Here is a 19,696-nt window from a genome sequence, read left to right on the forward strand (position 1 = left end):
GCACCAGCGTGCAACACTCAAAAACATACAGCAGGATGCAGATTCCTCCTCTGCCTAGCTCTCCAAGCCATTCTCTCCATGCTCTGCTCAAGTGCATACTGTGGGTTTTTTTTCCAAGAAAAGAAGATTAACCCCCAGCCACCAAGCTCATGCTCCCCAGGTTCGGCCCTTTCCGCCTCCAAGCTCAGCCAACACAAGCTCTCTGCTTTCCACAGCAACAAAGCACCAGCGCCAGGAACGTTTCTGCAGCGCCTGAGGCTGAGCATCCCGCTCCTCGCGGCCACACGCTCGGCAACAGGAGCTACCAAGTTTGTAACACAAAAGGCCAATATCGGCTTTATAGGGAAAAAAAAAAAAGTGCAGATCTGAAAAGCTTTACTAATTTCAAAGCCAGGTACTTGTTAGGTCAGCAGTGAGACAAACACAGCCCTAAATTCTTTGCGTTTAAACACTTTCCTGACTAATTTCTTTCTTGATCTTTCAAACGCTGATTTGTTTCTGAAAGTTATGTGGGATTGCGGCCTCAGCTGCTCCACCCAGCAGCTACCAAGATGACTTCTTCCACTTCCACCGCTGCCCTCTGAGCTGGTGGGAGAACCCTCACCCCTGCCCTTCCTCCACCTCTTCTTTTTCCATAGCTGAATTTCTCTTTAGGGAAAAAAATGACAAAGAATAATCGTGTTTCCCGTGTTCTGGCGCACATTAGCGATTAAAGCTCTAGGGCCCGGTGTGGGGATTTTAATTTGCTTTTAAGTTTTAGGCAGTGAGGTTGATGAAAATCAATAAATCATTAAGTTCCCATATTTATAAATAGTTCCTGTGCTGCTGTCAGACTGCCCAGATGCAGATAATTGCTGATGCTTTCTGGTGCGCGCCTCAATCCATGGCCCGTACTTGGTGCCTCAGAAAAAGAAACAGGGAACAAGAAACCCAGCTCCTGGACAAAAAAGCAGCCCCATTCCTCACGGGATCATGGCACTGGTGGGGACGGGGGGCGAGGAGCTTCCCCAGAAGGTGCTGGTGAGGTGGGCAGCTCGGGAGGCAGGAGGGTGGCAGCAGCGGCACCAGGCTGCCGAGGGGGGGGACACATGGAGGGGCCGCGAGGAGGAACCTGCCTGTCCCGATGATCCTCTCAATCTTAATGCTGGCGTTATCCAGCTCTTTGGCAAAGAGGTGCACGGCCTGCATGGGGTCTTCGCACGTGTCAGGGTCGATGTACGTCCGCCTGGTGGGTATTTTAACTGCAGGAGAGCAGGGGAATACAAAAAGAGCATGTGAGAGGCTCGCCTGGCTGGGATGGGCTGGCTGCTGTGCTCCCCTGGCTCTGTGCTGGGCAGAAACCCCCCCTGTGAGCAGCTCAGCACCCTTCGTGATGAGGTGAAACAGCCAAAATGCATCCCAAGAGCACGAGGGCTCTGCTGCTTCCGAAACACTCCAGGGAGCAGAAGAGCCTGTGTGTGCTTAACGGGCATATGCCAGGCATCAGCTAAACTCATCCGTTCTGGCATTTGGATTTCCTTTGACAACTGTTGTCTGTAAAATTACTGCTGCTCAGTAACCAAGAGTAGCCCCAGAAAACAAAGCTGCATTCTCCCGTAGCCGTTCGGAAAAAGCTGACAGAATAATTCGTGTGACCCAGGGATTGCTGAGAGCATCCCAGCCTCCTGGGCACGCCGGGGACCTGCGTGAAGGACGGACACTGGCGTGGATGCTGCTGAGCCCACGGCCCCCAGGGAGCATCGCTGCGCTCAGCCCTGCCCTGGGACAAGGCTGGGTGACAACGCCTCAACAGCAAGGGCTCGTGGCAGCAAGAAATACAGGGGACCCCACCAGCCATCCCGATCACGGCGGCCGCACGGCACTTACAGTGGAAGTAGAGCTCCTCGTCCCCGTCCTGGCTGGCTTTGCTGTACCCACACTGTCTGCAACGAGAATCGGGATGGCATCAGCACCGGGAGCAGCCTCCCACGGGAAACCAAAGCCAAAAGCAACCCAGCTCCCACGCTGGGGCTCCTGGGCACGGCTTCGAACAGGCTCCAACCCACGCTTCCAGCCCCTCCGTGTTACCCACGCCGCCTGCTTGCATCTCCTGTGGGCTCAGCACCACGGGGGCTCTGCTTGGGTCCCCCGCCCACCTCCTCCACACCGTCACGCCGCTCCGCTCACCTCCTCCAGACCATCACGCCGATGACCATGGACACCAGCACCGTCAGCCCCGCGATGGCCACCACGGCGATGATGAGGACGGGGTTCTGCTCGCTGGAGGCCACCGTCACTGCCGGGAGGGAAGCAGAGGCATCAGCATCGCGCCCGGGGCACGTCCCCGGTCCCGCACCTCCCCGTGCCAGCCTGCGGCCTCCAGCAAGGCAGGGGACGATTCCCCAGCAGTGCCAGGCTACTTCTCCCCATCCACACGAGGATTCACACCCTGGACCAGTTCTCAAATCTCAGGCTGGTGCCACCAGTCAGCACTGAGCAAAAGTTCCTGCTTGGTGGGGAGAACGACTTAAAATCGATGGCTTACCAATGGTTTTCCTTCACCACGCTCATCCCTCCCCTTCCTGCTTTTGCAAACAGGGGCATTAGAAAGCTACATTCTATATAAAGTTTTTATTGGCTTCAATTCATTCTGAAAATGTCTTCTGTGTGGTAAATGGATGCAATTTAAAGCCCTGTTAAACACAATCTGTGAGAGTCGTACTGAGCCAGCCATCTCAGGGCTTTCATTTCAAGCCAGGGTAGGTTATTAAACTGAAACCCTACCATCTCTCCAAGCCCTCTTTTAGGCAGTGAAATAAGATGCTTCTGGCCTATAGTTATGAATGGAAACTGTGAAAAGTAAAACCCCAGCAAATAACCCCGATGCTGGCTGCCCTTACTCAGCCACGGGACCGAGAAGCTGAGTGCCCGGTGAGCCCGGCGGCAGCGGGTGCAAGCAGCCGCCCCGTGCCTGGGGCACACATCCTGCACCAGATCTCTGCCCGAGCTGCTCTTGTCCCCCCCTTTGTAGCCACCCCGGCTCTGCAGCGCCTGCCACAGCTGCGCAGAGCCTGGGCTGGCATCGTCCCCTCTGTCACTGCGCTGGCAGGGACTGATGTGCTCCCTTCCTGATGTGCTGCTCCCCTCCAGTGCCTGCTTGCCGGCCCCCAGTGAGATCTGTTCTGGTGCTAACGCCACACCAAGGGAAAGCAAAATCCACTCCACGGGCATTTTCTTAGGTGATCCAAAGAAAAACAGACCGTCCCCAGCCTCCAGAGCAGAGCAGAAGAGCCACAGACTGACTGCCCTCGCTGATGCTGCACGGGAAGGACACAAACCTCCAGGCCAGGCAGGCCGGCAGCAGCAATTGTGTTAAAACAGAACGGGAAAATGCGATTAAAAGCAAGTCCTGGAAAGCACCTGCTCTGAGATCCAGGGTGGCAAAATGAGTCTCACTCAAAGGGGAGAGAAACCAACAGTGTGAAACCAGCAGCATCATGAGCAGGAGCATCCTGTGTGTGCGAGGGACCACGAGCATCGCCCCCACTCACGCTCTGCCAGCGTCTCCACTTCGATACTGGGGCTGTAGTTGCCGTAGTCCTGCGAGGAAGACGTCCGGATTTGGAAGATATAGAGGGTGCCAGGCTTCAGGTTATTGACTGTCACAGCCGTTGATGTGGTTTTCACGGTCGAGTAACTCTGATCCCTTTGATCCTGCGAAATAATGAGATGCCCAACATTGGATGGGACCAGCAGCTGCGCCACGGTCCCGCCAGCCCAGCCGCACCTCCGCCTCGCCGCCAGGTCCCACCAGCACAGCCCTTAACAGAAAGGATGCATTTCCTAGATGGCTCCTTAATAGAAATTACATGGGTAGGTCACGTGAAATGGCAGGGCCAGATGATGTGCTATGAAGACAAGAGGAGGACGGGGCGGTGGGGAGCAGCTGTGTTCCCTGCACGGCTCCTTTCCATCCCTCCTGGCCACCCTGCACTGCCCCAAATGCGGGGGCTAAGCTGCTGGCACCCTCAGACCCTTTCCTACTCCCCTGCTACGGCTTCTTGAGCCCCAGTGAGAACAAACAGACCTGCTCCTGCCCCACCAGCAACCCCCTGTGCCCCACCTGCAGTGATTTTATCTCAGCACTGTCACTGCCCCACCTGATGGGTTTGACCTACCAACCACACACAGGTACCAGCAATTTCTTGCCTCAGGTGGCCTGGAGCTCTGTGAGATCCCTTCCACCCCCACCCCTGCACGCCAGGACCAGCCTCGGATGCTCTCAGCGCCGCACGCACGCAGCAGGAGAGCAACTGCACTGGGCAATGGTGCAGGGCTGAGGATGAGGTGCCACAGCAAATGCGTGCAAGCACTCCGACCTGCACTGCTCGATACAGGAGCGAAGCCGTGGGGAGATGGTTCTGAGCTCCCTGCACTCGGCTGGCACGTCGGGGAAGAGCCCGGCTGGAGAGGGCACGGAGCAGCCGCGGCTGCAGGGTGCTGAGCTCCGGGAGCTGCTGGCAGCAGCAACAGGGATGCTCTCTTGGGAGTAAATAAGCGTGCGTTAGCACACACTGAGTAATCGCAGTTGGCAGATGCATTCGCTAACGGTCCTGTTCCCCGGGCTTTTATTCCCTTGCCCAGAGACCTGGAGATGTCTCTGCTTCGACCAAGGGAGACGGCGACAGCCAGAGCCTTCGTGCAGCTGGCAGCAGGCTGGGCTCCGGACCAGCCCCGCGCTCTGGCACGAGGCACGGCGGTGGCGGCGGCGCATCCTGCCGCTCCCGGGGCCGGGGATGTCACCGTGAAATGGGTTTTCTGTTTGATGTGCTCCTTCACTCGAATCTCCGTAGTTCAAGTATGGCTTTAAAAGCATAGATTAGGAACGAAGTTGATTTTCCTGTCAGCATCAAAAGCCTCATTGCAGTGAATAATTGCTAAACTGTAGTTTAAATTTTCTACCCGAGCAGGATGTTTCCTCATTTCACATACCCTGAGTATCTTGTTGCTGCAGCCCATTTGCAAAGGAATTACCGTATTATGCTCGGCGCTCGCCCTCACTCCCAGATTCCTCCTTTCAAATCTATCAGATGCTCAAAATCACATTAATATGAATCAGCTTCAAGGTAGCTTGTTTCTAAATACAGAATGCCAACATGTCACCTGCACGGTTTGCTTGACATGCAATCAGTTTCATAACGAGCCTGAGCACACGCAGATAAGGTAATTTGCAGAACTGTGTCATAAACTGCATTTATTTTGATTTAGAGCTTTGTCCCTGCTCTCTGCCCACTGGTATCTTTTCTAAAATTCTCATCCCACTGTGTCTGTCAAATAAGAGCTATTTTTTGAATTAACAGGCTGTCATAAAAATGTTTGCTCGTGTCCCCTCCAGTGTGCCAGGCCACTCACAGCTCACTGAAGTCATGGGTTTGGTGGGACTCGGTCCTAAAGCAGTGAAGACCACAGGTCCAACACTTTCCGAGAGAACAGGCTATGAATATAGGTGTCATCTCATCACAGATCTGGAAAGACCGTATGGTTTATACTTCCTAGCTGGTTAATGGCAAGAACCCAAACCCCGGATTTCTAATATTCTTGAAAAAAAGCCATCCGAAGAATGAATGAACGCAAATTATTAGCTTTACTCCTTCTCCCAGGGAGATGTCAACATTAGGACTAGATGAAATCTTGCTGCACAGATGGGGTAAAAAAAAAAACCACTAATTAAAATAAACTCTACAAATAACCCAAATTTCCTAAAACTTACATAAGCAGATTGCATAAGGCTGTTGGAGAGGAAAAGCCTTTACTGGCACCCGTTGGAAGCGCTCCTGCCACTCTTAGGTGCCAGTAAAATCATCGCCGTGCCGCAGTCCCCGCACGTACGTCCCATTTTCCACCGCACACTGTTTAAGCCGCAGGGTGCTGAGAGCAGCAGGAGCACGGCCACACGCAGAAGCATTTGGGATGCTGCATGGACAGAGGCTGGGCATGTCCCCAGAGCCCTACCTTCTCGTAGTACTTGACCTCGTACTCGGTGCTGTTGGTGGTTGGGAAGCCCGGCTCCTGCCACGACAAGGAGACGCTCTTCTGCTCGATTTTATCCGTGCGGATGTCGGTGACGGGAGTTGGCGCTGGAAGAGTGGAGAGGAAAAAAGGGTGATGGCAGAGGCAGAGCATCCCCAGCACCCACCCCCCAGCACTGCCTGCCTGGGAACACCGCACTGCCAAGCCCGGGTTGCGTGTTAGGAACAGCCAAATTAATAACTGCAACGAGAGCACGGGTTAGAGGCGGTTTTATCACCATCCTCACATTCATGGCCACTTCTTTTCTGCTTTTGTCCTCTGTTGTCACAGTAAAAACTTTAATAATTTGAATGGCTGAAGAGCATGCACCTTGTGCAGACTGCACTTCCCTCCCTCTGAACCAGGACTGGAATAGGGCAAACTCCCAGCTGGTGATCGTCCAAATACAACTGCTCAACTGCTTTAGGAACTGGGCAGCAAGTAAGGCTCTACCCAAAGGAAAAAAAAAAAAACCACCTAATGGCACCCTCCACCCATGGTGCTGCAGGGGTACCGGCTGACGTTGAGTGCTCTGCACCTGCTGCTAACGACGTCCAGGAGATGCAGAACACAGACCGTGGGCTGGTAGGAGACACCAAGTCCACCCTGGTGCCCTGTGCAAGCTCTCCCCCTCGCCATCCCACCCTGCACAAGAGTTGGGAATTGGGCAGAGCTGCCTGCCCTGCCTGCTGCCAGCACCCGAGCCGTGCCCCCGAAGCCGGCTGTTTGTTTCTAGCTAGCACACTGCACGCTGGATCCTCCTCCCTGGCCTTTCTGCTCCCATTTAGCTCATCTCCCTGTGCAGGATGCACTTGCCAACTCTGCCTGCTTTCACCACGCCGGCTCCTTCCCCAAGCCCTTTCTCGTGCCTGCAGCCTGTCCCAACACCCCAGCCTTCCAGGCCAGCAAAAAGCTGGCTGGAGCTGCCAGAGCGTCTGCAGCATGGCTGGAGCTTGCCAAGGAAGCGATGCTCACCCAGAGCAAGACAGAAGCAGCACGGACGCGATGCTCTGCCCGTGGCCAGCACGCCCACTGCTCACTCTGTGAAAGCAGGGAGGATGCAGGAGATGCTAGGGCATCGGTCTTTGCTGCAGAGGATGCTCCTCAAGACAGACACTGCATGTTTTAGCAGGGAAAATAAAATCTGTGCCTGGTGCTTCTGTTGGAGCCCTATTGTGCTCTGGATTAATTAGGAAAAACGACCTCCCCATGCCAAGGAAAGCCTTGAACCTGTGTCATCCTTCAAACATTAGGGGTCTGAACACCAGAGTAAAGGGTCTGAAGTGACCAATTCAGCCACTTACACCCACAGCCCTACAGCAGGCCCAGGGAAAGCTGCGTGGGGAATGAGCTGTTTGCAGTCCCCCCCTGCTTCTCCATCAAAGCAGGACCCTGGCTGCCCCACCAGGACTCCCGTGGAGAGGAACAAGTCCCTGGAAAGTAAACTTAAGTATCTGTGAAATTTCATATTTATTACTTAGCTCATTAATCTCTGCTGCAGAAAAACGTCCTCCTGATGTTTTATTCATGGCGATTTGCTCCTTGATTCCGAGTCCTCTCGGCTCCTTCTGACAACGCGAGGACCTGAGCTGCAGCCCCGCACACTGAGGGGCGAGCAGGGAGCTCAGGGCTCGTGCCCACGGCCCCTGCACGCTGCTCCCTCCTCACCATGATCTGCCTAAACATGGTTTGACATTTTAAAAAAATAATTCTCCAAATAAATACGCTGGACCCAGAGCTGACCTTTAAGGGGATATCAAATTGTTCACGCGTAAAGAAGGAGGAGCAAACTCATTCCAGCAGCACGAAGCAAGGCAAAAAGGTTGTTGGCAGCCCCGCCAGGCCAGGCAGAGCATGCTCCCAAAGCCAGCCTGACACTTTGCTTGGTTTTTGCTCCTGTAAACTAAGTTAAGTGCTCCTTGCTGTTTTATTTGATTCCCATCAATAAGACATCACACAGATGCCCTCCTGTATCTCTGTATCCAGCAAACGGACTGAAAAAACCTGAACAAGTGGTCCTGGCTGTTAGCAAAGCCATCAGGAAAAATCACGCTTGCTGAGTGCTTTGCTGTGGAGCAGCGCTCGTGGCACATGCCAGGAAAGCAGGGACCAGCCTCCAACACGCTTAAAAGGGATTAAAGAAAATCACACAGACTATAAAGCATTTCACACTGTGGAGAAAAAGAAATGTGTTGCCCATCAATATTTTAAGCTCCCCGAACATCGCCTCTATTCTGAAAAAGCAAACATTAAATTATTCACCACTCTGCCCGGTTTTATACACTCCACTCCATCGCATCTGGGTTTCCTCCTCTCCGTTAGCCGCTGTGCCAGCAGCAAAGGCACAAAACCAGGCACAGGCACCGCGTCCTGCCTGGACAGCCCACGGCGTCCGAGCGAGAGTCTGGAGGAGACGGGCGGCAGCGCCATCGAGGACGTGGAGGCTCCAAGGCCAGGACAGACAGTGGGCTTGCAGCCCGTTGACTCATCTTTGTCCTGAGAAATGAGCTTTAATTATCTGGTTTAAGTGTCCATTTTGTGTCCATTAATAACATGGTAATTGAGCATCGCTCCCTGCAAACAGCAGGCTTTAGGCAGCTCTGTCGGGGGAGGCAGGGGTCAGGAGCTGAGCGCTGCCAAACCCACAGCTACAGCATGGATGAAGGTGATGCCCCGAGGTCAAAGAGCCAGCGAGGAAAGATGAAGTCACGTCAGAGCTCAGGCAGTGGAAGATCTTTGCCCAGACAGAGCTCGAGGCACGGAGAGATGCCAAGGCAGGGCTGCGAGCCCCCGGGGAGACCTGGCGGGGAGCAACTGTGCTCTGGTGCAGACCCCTTTTCTGCTTCACCCCATGGCATTATGCCCCCCAGGGCCCTGATTAGTGCAATCACTAATTGCTTAGAGGCAAAGCCTGACTGACCGCAGGGTCGCACGGTGGAGCAGAAGCAGCAATTTGCACCTGTTAATTCGTGTGAACTGGCACCGGAGAGCTGCGAGCTGCACACCGGCATCCCAGAGGTGCCCGGGAAGCCAGGAGAGCCCAAGCACGTGGCAAAGCACAGGGCAAGCTCCAAGGAAGCAGGGAGCCTCCAAGAAAGCCCATGCTGGAGCTGCTGCAAGGCTCCAGTGCCACCCACTGCCCCTTCTGGGGGCTCTGCTGGGGTGCACGGAGCAGCCTGCTGCAGAGCCCCCCGTTCAGCACGATCCACTTCTCCACCATCCCAGAGAGGAGAACGCCTTTCTGCACTGGCTGCATTATTAATCTGCAATGGATTTAAAAGCCCTTTAAGATAGGAGCCGATCCCTGCCGGGAATATAAATGACATTGTCCCACAGCGTACATTTACATAGCTAATGCTGCTCCACTCCTGCAGGTAAACAGCTCCGTTCACTCCTCAAACACTTTTGTTTAGTCCCATGCTGGGGCCAGATTAGAAAAAACACGGTATTAATTTTGCCTCCTGCAGGCTAAATAGCATCTTTTCTTTTCCCCTGCAAATACAATGAACAACTGCTAATTCCCTCTTGTGAATGCTGAAGGGGAAGGGCAGTGTGAAAGCTGCACTTAGAGCTATATTTAGAGGAGCCGGGATCTGACAGCTAAATAGGGTCTTGTTTCTTTGTTTAATTTTTCCTCTGAATCTGCATATCTGGAGCCAGAGCCTTCCTGCTGCTGCCAATGACATCCCTGAGACCATCGTATCGCAGCCATGAAAGAAGCCACCTCTGCTTCAGGCATCCCTGAAGTCTCGCTTTCTCCTTATCTCCAGCCCCATCCGGCACTCCTGCGCTGGGCTTGAACAAAGAGCAGCCCCAGGGCTCCGGCCAGCGGGGCCGGAGAAAGGAGCAGCTCCAGCCTGCGAAGGGACACCTTCAGCAGCAAACCACTCGAGGCTTTCAAGAAGCTTCCTGAACCTCAGCTGCTCAGCTAATTCTGAGCCACCATCTGCATCCGGAGGCTTGACAGCTCGACAAGCGACATTGATTTGGAGCAGATTACAAGATTAATTATGCCATATTCTTTACGCATACTTCAATTCCTTCGGGAGTATATACAGCGTAGAGTAAGGGGCTGAGATTCCCACTTACCCAGATGAAAAGTTGCACTGAAGAGCCTCAGAGCTAAGGCACGGGCTGGTGTCACGGACTTGTTGCTTTGTTCCCTTTGGAGGACAGGGACCTGCTGCCTGTACCCTGCCTCCTGTCCCAGGCTCTGCCCCGCCACCCACGCAGGAGCCTCTGCAGAAATCCCTCGTTACCAGACACCGTTAAGCTCTTGCCCTACGCTGGCTCAGGAATAACCTGGGCTCCAGGACAGCTCTTCCCAGAGCAAAACCTCTCCTTGAGCAGCAACGATCCTAATGAGGAATGACACCTCTGCTGAGGGCGGTCTGTGGCACAGCGTCCACCAAGCAGATTCACGGAAATGATGATAGGGGAGAAAGCAACAACACAGGCAAAACCATTTGATCAAGTGGTGGGAAAATTATTTATAACAAGATCAAAGTTTAATCCCTTCAGATGAAATTGTTGGCCAATTCCTGCCAAGAGGTATGTGAGGATCATCTGTCTCCATTAACCATGGCTTGGCAAAGGGTTTTCATGCAAATTAATAACGTAGCCACAGAGGAGCAGACAAGGATGCGACAAACCAACGCTGCTTTTCCCCAGGCACGGCTGACAGCTGAGCAGAGAGCCCCCTGCAGCCAGCCAGGGCCACAGGCAGAAGGGATGCTCGCTTCCCCTCGTGCTAAGGGGACAAAATTTGAAACCTCAGGTGGGACACTTACTGCCAGAAATTGTGCTGCAGGCCAGCATAGAAAAGAGAAAATCATTTCTGTTCCCAAAGGGTAACTAATATCTGAGTTACTCTTCATGAATGGGCTGAAGACATTGTCTATTTGAAGGTATTATGGTGACCTGTAACTCATCCTGAACCTGCTCGGAGCGGCCTCGTCCCTCTCCTAGCCCAGGCCGTCACCAGCTGCTGAGCGTCTCGAGGCCACCAAGGGCAGCAGGTGACAGGGACAAGCACCTGGAGCTCCTCCAGCACCACATCCTCACCGCCCCAACCGTACCTGCGAGCCCGGTGGAGACGTTGACCTCGGCATACTGCTGCCCCGCCAGGGGACTGACGGCCGAGACGCCGTTGAGGGCCGCCACGCGGATGGTGTAGTTGGCGTGAGGCAGCAGGTTCACCAGCGTCACGGTGCGCTCCACCAGGCCCGTCTGCTGCGGCACGAAGCCCACGCCGCTGCCGCACTGCTCGCAGCCGCCCCGCGCCGCTGGGCAGCGGCCGCACCACAGGCTGTAGGTCAGGTCGCTGCGGCCGCCCGCATCCGCGGGGGCACTCCACTGCAGGACCAGCGAGGAACGCCGCAGGCTGTAGACGAGGTCCCTCGGGGCCGATGGAGGACCTGGAAGGAGAGGAACATCCATGGTGAGGCCGCAGCTCGAGTGCTGTGTTCGGTTTTGGGCCCCTCAGCACAAGAAGGACATCGAGGCCCTGGAACATGCCCAGAGAAGGGCTACGAGGCTGGTGAAGGGCCTGGAGCACAAGTCCTGTGAGGAGCGGCTGAAGGAACTGGGGGGTGTTTGGTCTGGAGAAGAGGAGGCTCAGGGCAGACCTCATTGCTCTCTGCAGCTGCCTGAAAGGGAGGTGTGGGGAGCTGGGGTCGGCCTCTTCTCACAGGTAACCAGGGATAGGACCAGAGGGAATGGCCTCAGGTTGTGCCAGGGGAGGTTCAGGCTGGAAATGAGGAGACATTTCTTCTCAGAAAGAGCGGTCAGGCGTTGGGACGGGTTGCCCAGGGAGGTGGTGGAGTCCCCGTCCCTGGGGGTGTTCAAGGAGAGGTTGGACGTGGGGCTTGGGGACGTGGTTAGTGGGTGACGGTTGGACCAGATGATCTTGAAGGTCTCTTCCAACCTTAATGATTCTATGAGCTGCCTGGGATCAAGTGTGAACCTACGGCTTCCCGCAGCTGGGGTCTGGGGACATCAGCAGGGACACTGGTGGGGGGGAGCAAGCCCAGGTCCCCAGGCAGTGGCCACAGGTGGGCTCTCAGGATGGAGAACCCCACAGCAGGCTCCTCACTGAAGGAACGTGCCCTGAGCAACCAGCCACAGCTCACAGAAGGTGTGGGCAGCATCCAGCCACAATGGGCACCTCTCCCTGCCATCCCAGCCAGGCTCAAGCCCAGCCACCCGTGGGCAGAGCGAGCTCCTCACCGCTGCGCAGGCACTTCTATCACATCCATCACTGGAGGAGCTGGCGTCCAATCCAATTAACTAGAGGCCATTTAATTAAAATCTGCAAACTATATTAACTACATGACTGAACCCTAGTTTTACCAGTGAGTGCCTGCAAGCCAGCCTGCGTGTCCTCCTCACCAGCCCTCAGACTCGGCTTGGGAGCCCCATGGAAGAAGGAGACCCCTCCATACTCCCCGCAGTCCTGCCCTCTGCTTTACAAAGAGTCAGCGCTTCAGCGAGACGTACGCGTGCAGGAGGCAGATGGAGGGTCTGATGGGGACCTGGAGTAGTTCTTCTGGCACGAGCAGAACGTGGAGGCTTCCTCGTGCGTGAAGCTGTGCTCAGGGCAAGGAGAGCAGAGAGGAAGACGGAGCGAAAGCTTGTAAAACCCGGGAAGGCACGCTGGAAAGAGAGAGAGGAAGTTACAGAAAGAACAGCACAAGCTGAAGGGGGGCCACAGCTGATGACTGCACTGCCCTGTTCTCTGGGACATCCTTTGCCTGCTGCTGGACAGCACACATCACCCTCTGAGCTACTTGCTATGGGTGCTTGTGTGATCCTGACACCAAGGGAGATGCTCATTTGGGTTGATCCAGAATGGACGTTTTGAGGGACCCTTCATGCTGACCTCCAGGGCTGTGGGACCCTTTCAAGGGGCTGTAGAGGCACAGGAGGAGCCATGTCCGCTGGCTGGACACCAGCAGGAGTGATGCATGAAGGGGGCTGGAGGCTGGGGGGGATTTGGAGGAGTAGGCGGCTGCAGAAGGAGGCAGGATACGGAAAATACATGGCTCAGTGTGCACAGTCAGGTAAGCAGAGCAGAAATTACACGGGAGACGCAGCAAGACTTAGCAACAACCCAAAAAGGGGAGGAATACGGCAAATTGAGAAGCTGGAGAACTCATCAGTCACCAGAGCCTTGTGTAGAAACCCAAGCCACAAGGCCACGTCGCTGGCAGCTGCGGCTTCATCACTGCAGATTATGCAGCAGTCACTGCAGGCAGTGAGGTATGTACCGAAGCCAAACGACAGCAGCAGAAATTGGCTTTCCTAGGCCATACACAGGCTTCCTTTATCCTTTGAAAAGCGTCTTTGATATTCATACAAGTAAGTGGTTCACACAGTGGTCAAGGATTTGCTTGATCTTTACCACAAGCAGCACGCAGAGTACAAGTAATACCCTTAGCAGGACACCCAGGAGCTAGTTCCGCACGGAAAACATGTTATTTTACAAAACCAACAGAAAACAGGCTGCAAAACCCCATAAAGCGGTTTGCAATAGCTTCAGTTTGACCTTAAAACAACATCTGAAAAGGAAGCAGCCTGCAAACAAATGCATTCTGCTTGGCTTCATCTCAGTGGTGTGGGGCTGCTGCCTGCTACCCCTTCATCAGCTCCCTGAATATTCAGGCTTGTGAAGTTCCTAGACGAACAGCTCCCTGAACACAGTCCCCTCTCTCATCATTTTTAAGGAGTTGGCTGCTGAGACCGTTCCTTTTAAAGCAGATTATTCCAGTGCACTCCGGTTCATTAGCTTTCTGCGTGACATAAAACTGGCAGCTCCGGCTGTGATCTGAGGACAAAGCACCAGGCAGCACTGGGGCAGAGAAGATTCTTGCACGGGATGCTGAAAACGAGCAAACGTTTACGGGGGACGTTATTTCATCTGCTTTTAGAAATTCAGTGCACTCTGATCGTGGACGGGGGGGAGCCAGCACTGCTGCTGCGGCTCCCGCTGGTCCCTTCGCCCCCGGCTGCTGGCACTGGGACAGCCAGCTGCTTGGCAGAGCCACGAGCAGCAACGCACGGGAGAGATTTCTGCTTTTCTTACGTATCAGATGCAGCCCTTCAGGAGCCACCTGAAAGCCTCAAATCTTGCCACACAAGGTCTCTGTCACCCGGTGCAAGCAAAGCCCCCAGAAAGCAGCAGATTTGGCCACCTCGAGCCTAGTGCAGTTATGCCCAAGTAATGAAGAGAGGCTTCCTGGTACCTGGAATGGAAATGAGCATTTTCCAATAGATGGGGACTCAATGCTACATTTCCATTGTGAAACTGAATAGTAAAATTGTTTAAAATGGAGGGAAAAAAATGAAAAAACAGCCCAGCGTGGGACTGGAGAGCCTGCAGCTTTGCACTTGCCTCTCCCAGTTCGCAGGCTGCACGCCTCCACGACCAGATAAAGATGACCTTTAAAAGCACAGGCTTGACAAACACAGCCGAGGAGTAATATTAAGATGGCGTGCCATAATGCGCAATAAATGTCATTCCCTGCTTAGGGTGCTAGATAACACACACAAAACTAGCAGGTGCTTAAACTACTTCCAAAACTTCCAGCTTCCTCTTAATATTTGAGAAACCAAAGCAAAACTACTGTTACACTAATAAGCGTAGCAATGTATTTAGCTTGCATTTCCTTTGGTTCAGCTGTACTGACCACAACATGGGGCACAAATACCATCAGCCAGGGATCCCACAGCGCTTCAGGCACGCCGTGGTGTTTGCACGCAGACCCCAGGCTGGGCTGAGCCCCCGCGGGCTTTGCTGCTGCTCATCCATCGCGCTCCACGGGGAGAAGCTGCTCATTACGGCATCAAAGCCTGAACGCCAGCATCAGGTTGCTGCTCGTACCCTTTGTCAGGCGGAACAGAAAAATCAATCTTGTTTACAAACTTGATGGGACCTGAGCAGTAAAAGCAGTGAATACACGGCCGTCATAGCCCAGAGTGAACGGCGAGCCTGGCAGTCACATAAATTTGACATCTCGCGTTAGGAAATTGAACGTTTTCAATTAGAAGCATCTTTCAGGCAGTTCTTCCCTGACTTCTAATAGCTAGAAGTAAGCGTAGAAAAGCCTCTCCCAGACAGCATGTCAGCTAATAACTGCATGAAACACCTCCGTCTGTACTTCCCAGGATCCCAGGCACCATGCCGCTGTGGGGCTCAGCCCCAGCTGCTGCACAGCCCCTGGTACCATCACAGCCACCCCCAGGGAGGTCTCACCCCGCCTGCAGGGCTGGAGGCTGGCAGCCCACAGCCTTTACCTTCTTTTCAGTCTTCTCCAGATCAGGATGAAGCAGAACTCCCCTGACCTTCTTGCAACACATACCGATGCCCAAACGATTTAGAAGTTGCCAAATTCTTTAGTGAAATCACAGCCAGTAACAAGGAGTGCTGCAATCTCGATACTTTCTGCACACTTGGTAATTTTGTTCCTTTGTTCCCATGCTCCAGAAGGAGAACAAAAGCACCCTGGAACATTTGATGCATCGTACGTGCATCGCAGTTTCTTTTCTCAGCTAAACTCCCTGTCTCCTCCACCTCATCTCATAAGTGCTTCTGTCGGACCCCAGCTGTTTTAGGCATCCCTGTTATTTTGCACTGCTCATTTTTGCACTGGGTATGTGACAGCTCTCGAGAGAGCAGGCCATCCATTTATAGAATGAAATTCTTTTTTGTACACAATTTTCTATCCTTGTCCTCTGCTACTATCACAACTTAATTATTAAATAATAAAATCCAATAATGCCTCAGCTAGGAGCCAAAGAGAAGCAGCTGGGTGGGTCAGACAGATTAATTGCCTCTCTCCATCTCCATCATCTCTGCCCACGCGAGATGCTGCCCGTCCGCCAGGCATTCCTGATTCGTTTCACCAAGAGCACCACGCTCCCTCCTTGCTCCCACACTGCACGCGCACACAGCCCAGCCAGCAGCAGCGCAAGCAGCGTGGATTCGGGCTGCAGGCTGGCAGGTAAGCTGGCACGCCGCACCCCCGGGAAGGGTTTCTCTTGCAGACGCATCTGCTGCAGCTCCCGGACACGAGCAGATGACTCTATCAAAAGCCAAAAGCAGCATCCTCTCCCATGCACAATCGTGGACACAGGGAGAGCAGGGGCAGTTAGGGTCGCAGAGAGGCATGACAAAGACATGGTTTCCTAGTCAGCTGTCACGGGACAGCTTTAATTCCCCCTCCCCAGCAGCACTCAGGCAAATCCACCCCGCAGCACCACGAAGCCTGCCCGCTCGAGTTCCCCAGCAGTGACTCCCAGGCGAAACCTCCCTCTGCAGCCTGGACCCTGACTCACAGCCCCAAGGGACGGAGGAGGCACCCCCACCACCGAGGACCTCGGCATTTTCTAAGCTGCAGCAAGCTGAGCGTAGAAATTTCGCCTTTAAAAATAGCAAGAGAGATCCCTGGCTGAAATCCTTATTTATCGGCAGAGAGGCATTGGAGTTTGAGCAGCTTTATCTTGTTAATTGATGAGCAGTGATTAAAAGCGACTCACTAAGTGCATCAAGCAGGACAACTGACTGCAGCTCTGCAAGCTGCGGACTTGATTGCAGTTTCTGTTCAAGTGAAGCATGGCCAAGATTTCGCATGCAGCAGTGAAATGAAGTTATTAATCACCCCAGCTGTATTTACCAGCTGGCCAGTAGCCTGTTATTAGGTGCACTTATGAAACCCATCATTGCAACAGTTGACTACCTCCAGCAATTAATTTAACCTTTGTTTTCTTTATGAAGTACAGGAACACTGACCACACTCGAGCAGGGAAGCTGTGGCAGGACAACTGCACGATTTGCACAGAGTCAAAGAAAAACAGGAGTGAGAACGGGGCTCAGGTCTCTGGAGTTTCAGCTGTTCACAGCCAAAGAGAGAAGCTGACCCTTCAGGATTCACAGTCTTCCTTTGCAAATGTTGGTTTATACACACAGAGAAAAATAAAAGGTTTTTAACCAAGGGAGAACAAAGGACTGGGGTCCTACCCCAGCAGCCTACCGTGCAGGCACGGCTCCCGCAAGCTGCACCCCGTGGAGCAGATAAGCTCAAGGCAAAGCTGCTGTCAGAGAGCATCCCGAAGCGCCACGGCTGCCCTGTGCAACCTGATGGAGAGCAGCAGCGAGCAGCATGCCTCTGTCTTGACTGAGTTGGCAGCAAGTGGCCTCTAGGAAAAGGAATCCTCTAAACAAGCAGAGACCTGGGTGAGCCTCCCCAGAGGAAGGCAGAGCAGACGCTCCCCAGCTCGGTCCTGGCACACTCATCCCCCACGTCTCCTCCGACACGACTTCACTGCAGACGTCCGTCACGTCCGTCTGTCACTTCTGTTCATCCGTCCGTCCTTCCCCAGGCTCGCACGAGTGTCTGGCCGCTCCGCGTAATGGAGAAGCATCGGCTGCAAAATGTTTTGTGAGCTAGGCAGCGGGCTTTAACAGACAAATGCCAGTAAGGAGACAGTCACTGACACCGCCCCAGACAAGTCAGCAGGGCCCAGAGAAACCAAAAATCTATTTCCTGCAGCTTATCAGGCTTCTAATTAAAAAGCGTTCATCATTTTGCAGAGAGGAAGGGGCCAAGACTTAAGCAAATACTGAAGCTTAGCATAAAATATTGAGAGAATGAGCATAGATGGAAGATTAAATACTAGGTGGAAATTGCATCGTATCATGGATTTAGGAATAAAGCTACTTAACCCAGACAACTTTGTGTTAATGTCAATACAAAAATCAGACAAAACCTATCAAACACTTCCCGCCTGCCTCCATCGCTGGAAAAATGTGTGTGCATGTGTGTGCAGGCGTGTGTTTACGTCTTTGCCTTCCCAGCCACGCTGTGCTATGCCAGATCATATGAAAGCTTCCCGTTGAATCGCAAGCTCTAGTTTTTACCCAAAGTTAAAAGCACCTACTGCATTTTCTGCCGAGAAGAAAGCTGCTCAGTAGTACGCTTCATCTCAGCTCCGAGAGCTTCAACCACAAACACTGTAATGGAACTTGGGAGCACAACGAAACGCTCGCCGGGTTTGTCTCCCCTCTGCTCCCCTCTTTTGCTCTTGGAAAGCTTTGGATGCACCAAGTCCAGAAGGAGGCTTTACCAGCAGCCAGAGGACAATTGCTTTTCTCCTAACCGCATTAACACAGCAGCTCCGGGACATGCTCCCAGCCCTGCAGGATGGTTTCCTGCTGCCCTGCACGAAGCGCCTTGGCAGCAGGAGGAGCTCACCCTCATGGCCACGCTCATGGCCACGTGCTGCTTGACACCATCTCCTCACGTCAGACTTTGGCAGCTTGGTTTTGCCCTCTCAGCATTCAATCTGAATGCTTCTGATGAGCTCTGCCTCTTTGCTTTTCTACCCAGGCTGTCTCGAGCCAGCTTGTTGACCCACAAACCTTGCAGATATCTGAGAACAAAGGAAAAACAGGGAGGGCACTGCCCGAGTTAGCACTATTGAACTTTCTCGTGTTGCTGAATTCCTGCAGATAGCGGAAGAGCCGCGTGCTTGCCAGCAGGAATCAATAACGCCTGCAGTTTCACCCAAAAACGCCTATACAGTCATTTATAATTAACACTACAACTCGGTTGTCTTCCAAAATCAATTCCTTTCCATTTTTTTTTTTTGTCAAGAAATTGTATTTGACAAAGTTCATCCACTTTTAATGCGTGTTAATTTCCTCTGCTGGAATACGCATCCAGGAGGCAGCGGATGAGGAAGGGCAGCAGCCAGGTAAGGGAGCAGCTGGGGCTGAGGAGCGCAGCATCAGGACCCCACATCCCCAGCACCCTCCAACACCTGCTCAGCATCTTCTGAGGCTTTTTGGGTCTTGCACCAAACACCAGTGGCTCCCAGGGGAAGGACAGCTGCATCCCCATCATATATTTGCTGCTCAGCAGCACTGGCATGCACCTCCCGGGGCTCCTCCATCCCACAGCAGTGTGGTTGGCCTCAACACAGGGGTGCAGCACATCCCGAGGGCTGCATGACGTGGAGAGGTCGAGGCACCCCAAAAAATCCAAGGGTTCCCCCCAGGGAGCAACCGGCTCAGAAGACCTTCCCTTCCTGAGCCGTTTGGTTTGCATCTGGCAGCGGTTAAACCTCCGATTGCAACCATCAAAATAGGAAGGGAAAAAAATATAATACAAAAGTCTGTGTGGTACTTATAAGGGTCTCCAGTCCTCCTGCCAGCACAGCTCTGTCACTGCTTTTTCTAGGATTTCCTTTCCAATCCTGGCAGCCCTTGCAAAGATCACAAGGAGACAGGCTCTGGAGGATCTCCTCCCAGCCCCTCTGCGTTCTCACCTCCCCTCATACCTTCACCACAATCTTTTCAGCCCTCAGGGCTTGCTTTTCCCAGAGGTTTTCCTTACAACACTGTGTTGAGGTTTTACAAACCCTGTCCCACGAGAAACATTAACAGCACACCCAGAATCGCTTCCCCAGCTCGAGCAGGGCTGAAACACGAGGACACCCCAGCAGAGTGGCTCTGCACCGCAGTGAGGGCAAAAGCTAAAAAAAATCCACTCCTCTTGCTGTGGAAACGCAGATCTCTGTGCAGATGGTGCACACAGACATTATTTCCAGGAGGACCAAGAAGAAATGTGCCCGTCCCTGTGAATAACAC

The 19,696-nt window shown here is 53.5% G+C and overlaps 1 protein-coding gene across 3 annotated transcripts in view; it reads right to left on the minus strand.

The window, feature by feature from the left end:
- Positions 1-19,696, minus strand: part of EPHA10 (EPH receptor A10) — a 41,938-nt gene that overhangs the window by 10,579 nt on the left and 11,663 nt on the right. For 2 of the 3 annotated variants that reach the window (XM_080567361.1, XM_080567363.1), the window contains exons 4-10: positions 12,547-12,702; positions 11,127-11,465; positions 5,992-6,116; positions 3,531-3,693; positions 2,167-2,275; positions 1,867-1,922; positions 1,116-1,241 (exon numbers count right to left, since the gene is read on the minus strand). In XM_080567361.1, coding sequence (XP_080423487.1) covers positions 1,116-1,241; positions 1,867-1,922; positions 2,167-2,275; positions 3,531-3,693; positions 5,992-6,116; positions 11,127-11,465; positions 12,547-12,702 — 1,074 coding nt within the window. The remainder of the gene's footprint in view (positions 1-1,115; positions 1,242-1,866; positions 1,923-2,166; positions 2,276-3,530; positions 3,694-5,991; positions 6,117-11,126; positions 11,466-12,546; positions 12,703-19,696) is intronic. The other variant, XM_080567362.1, reaches the window with a different exon arrangement.

Source organism: Anser brachyrhynchus, assembly GCF_964034855.1.
Source record: "Anser brachyrhynchus genome assembly, chromosome: 24".
In the NCBI taxonomy this organism is placed as follows: domain Eukaryota; kingdom Metazoa; phylum Chordata; class Aves; order Anseriformes; family Anatidae; genus Anser; species Anser brachyrhynchus.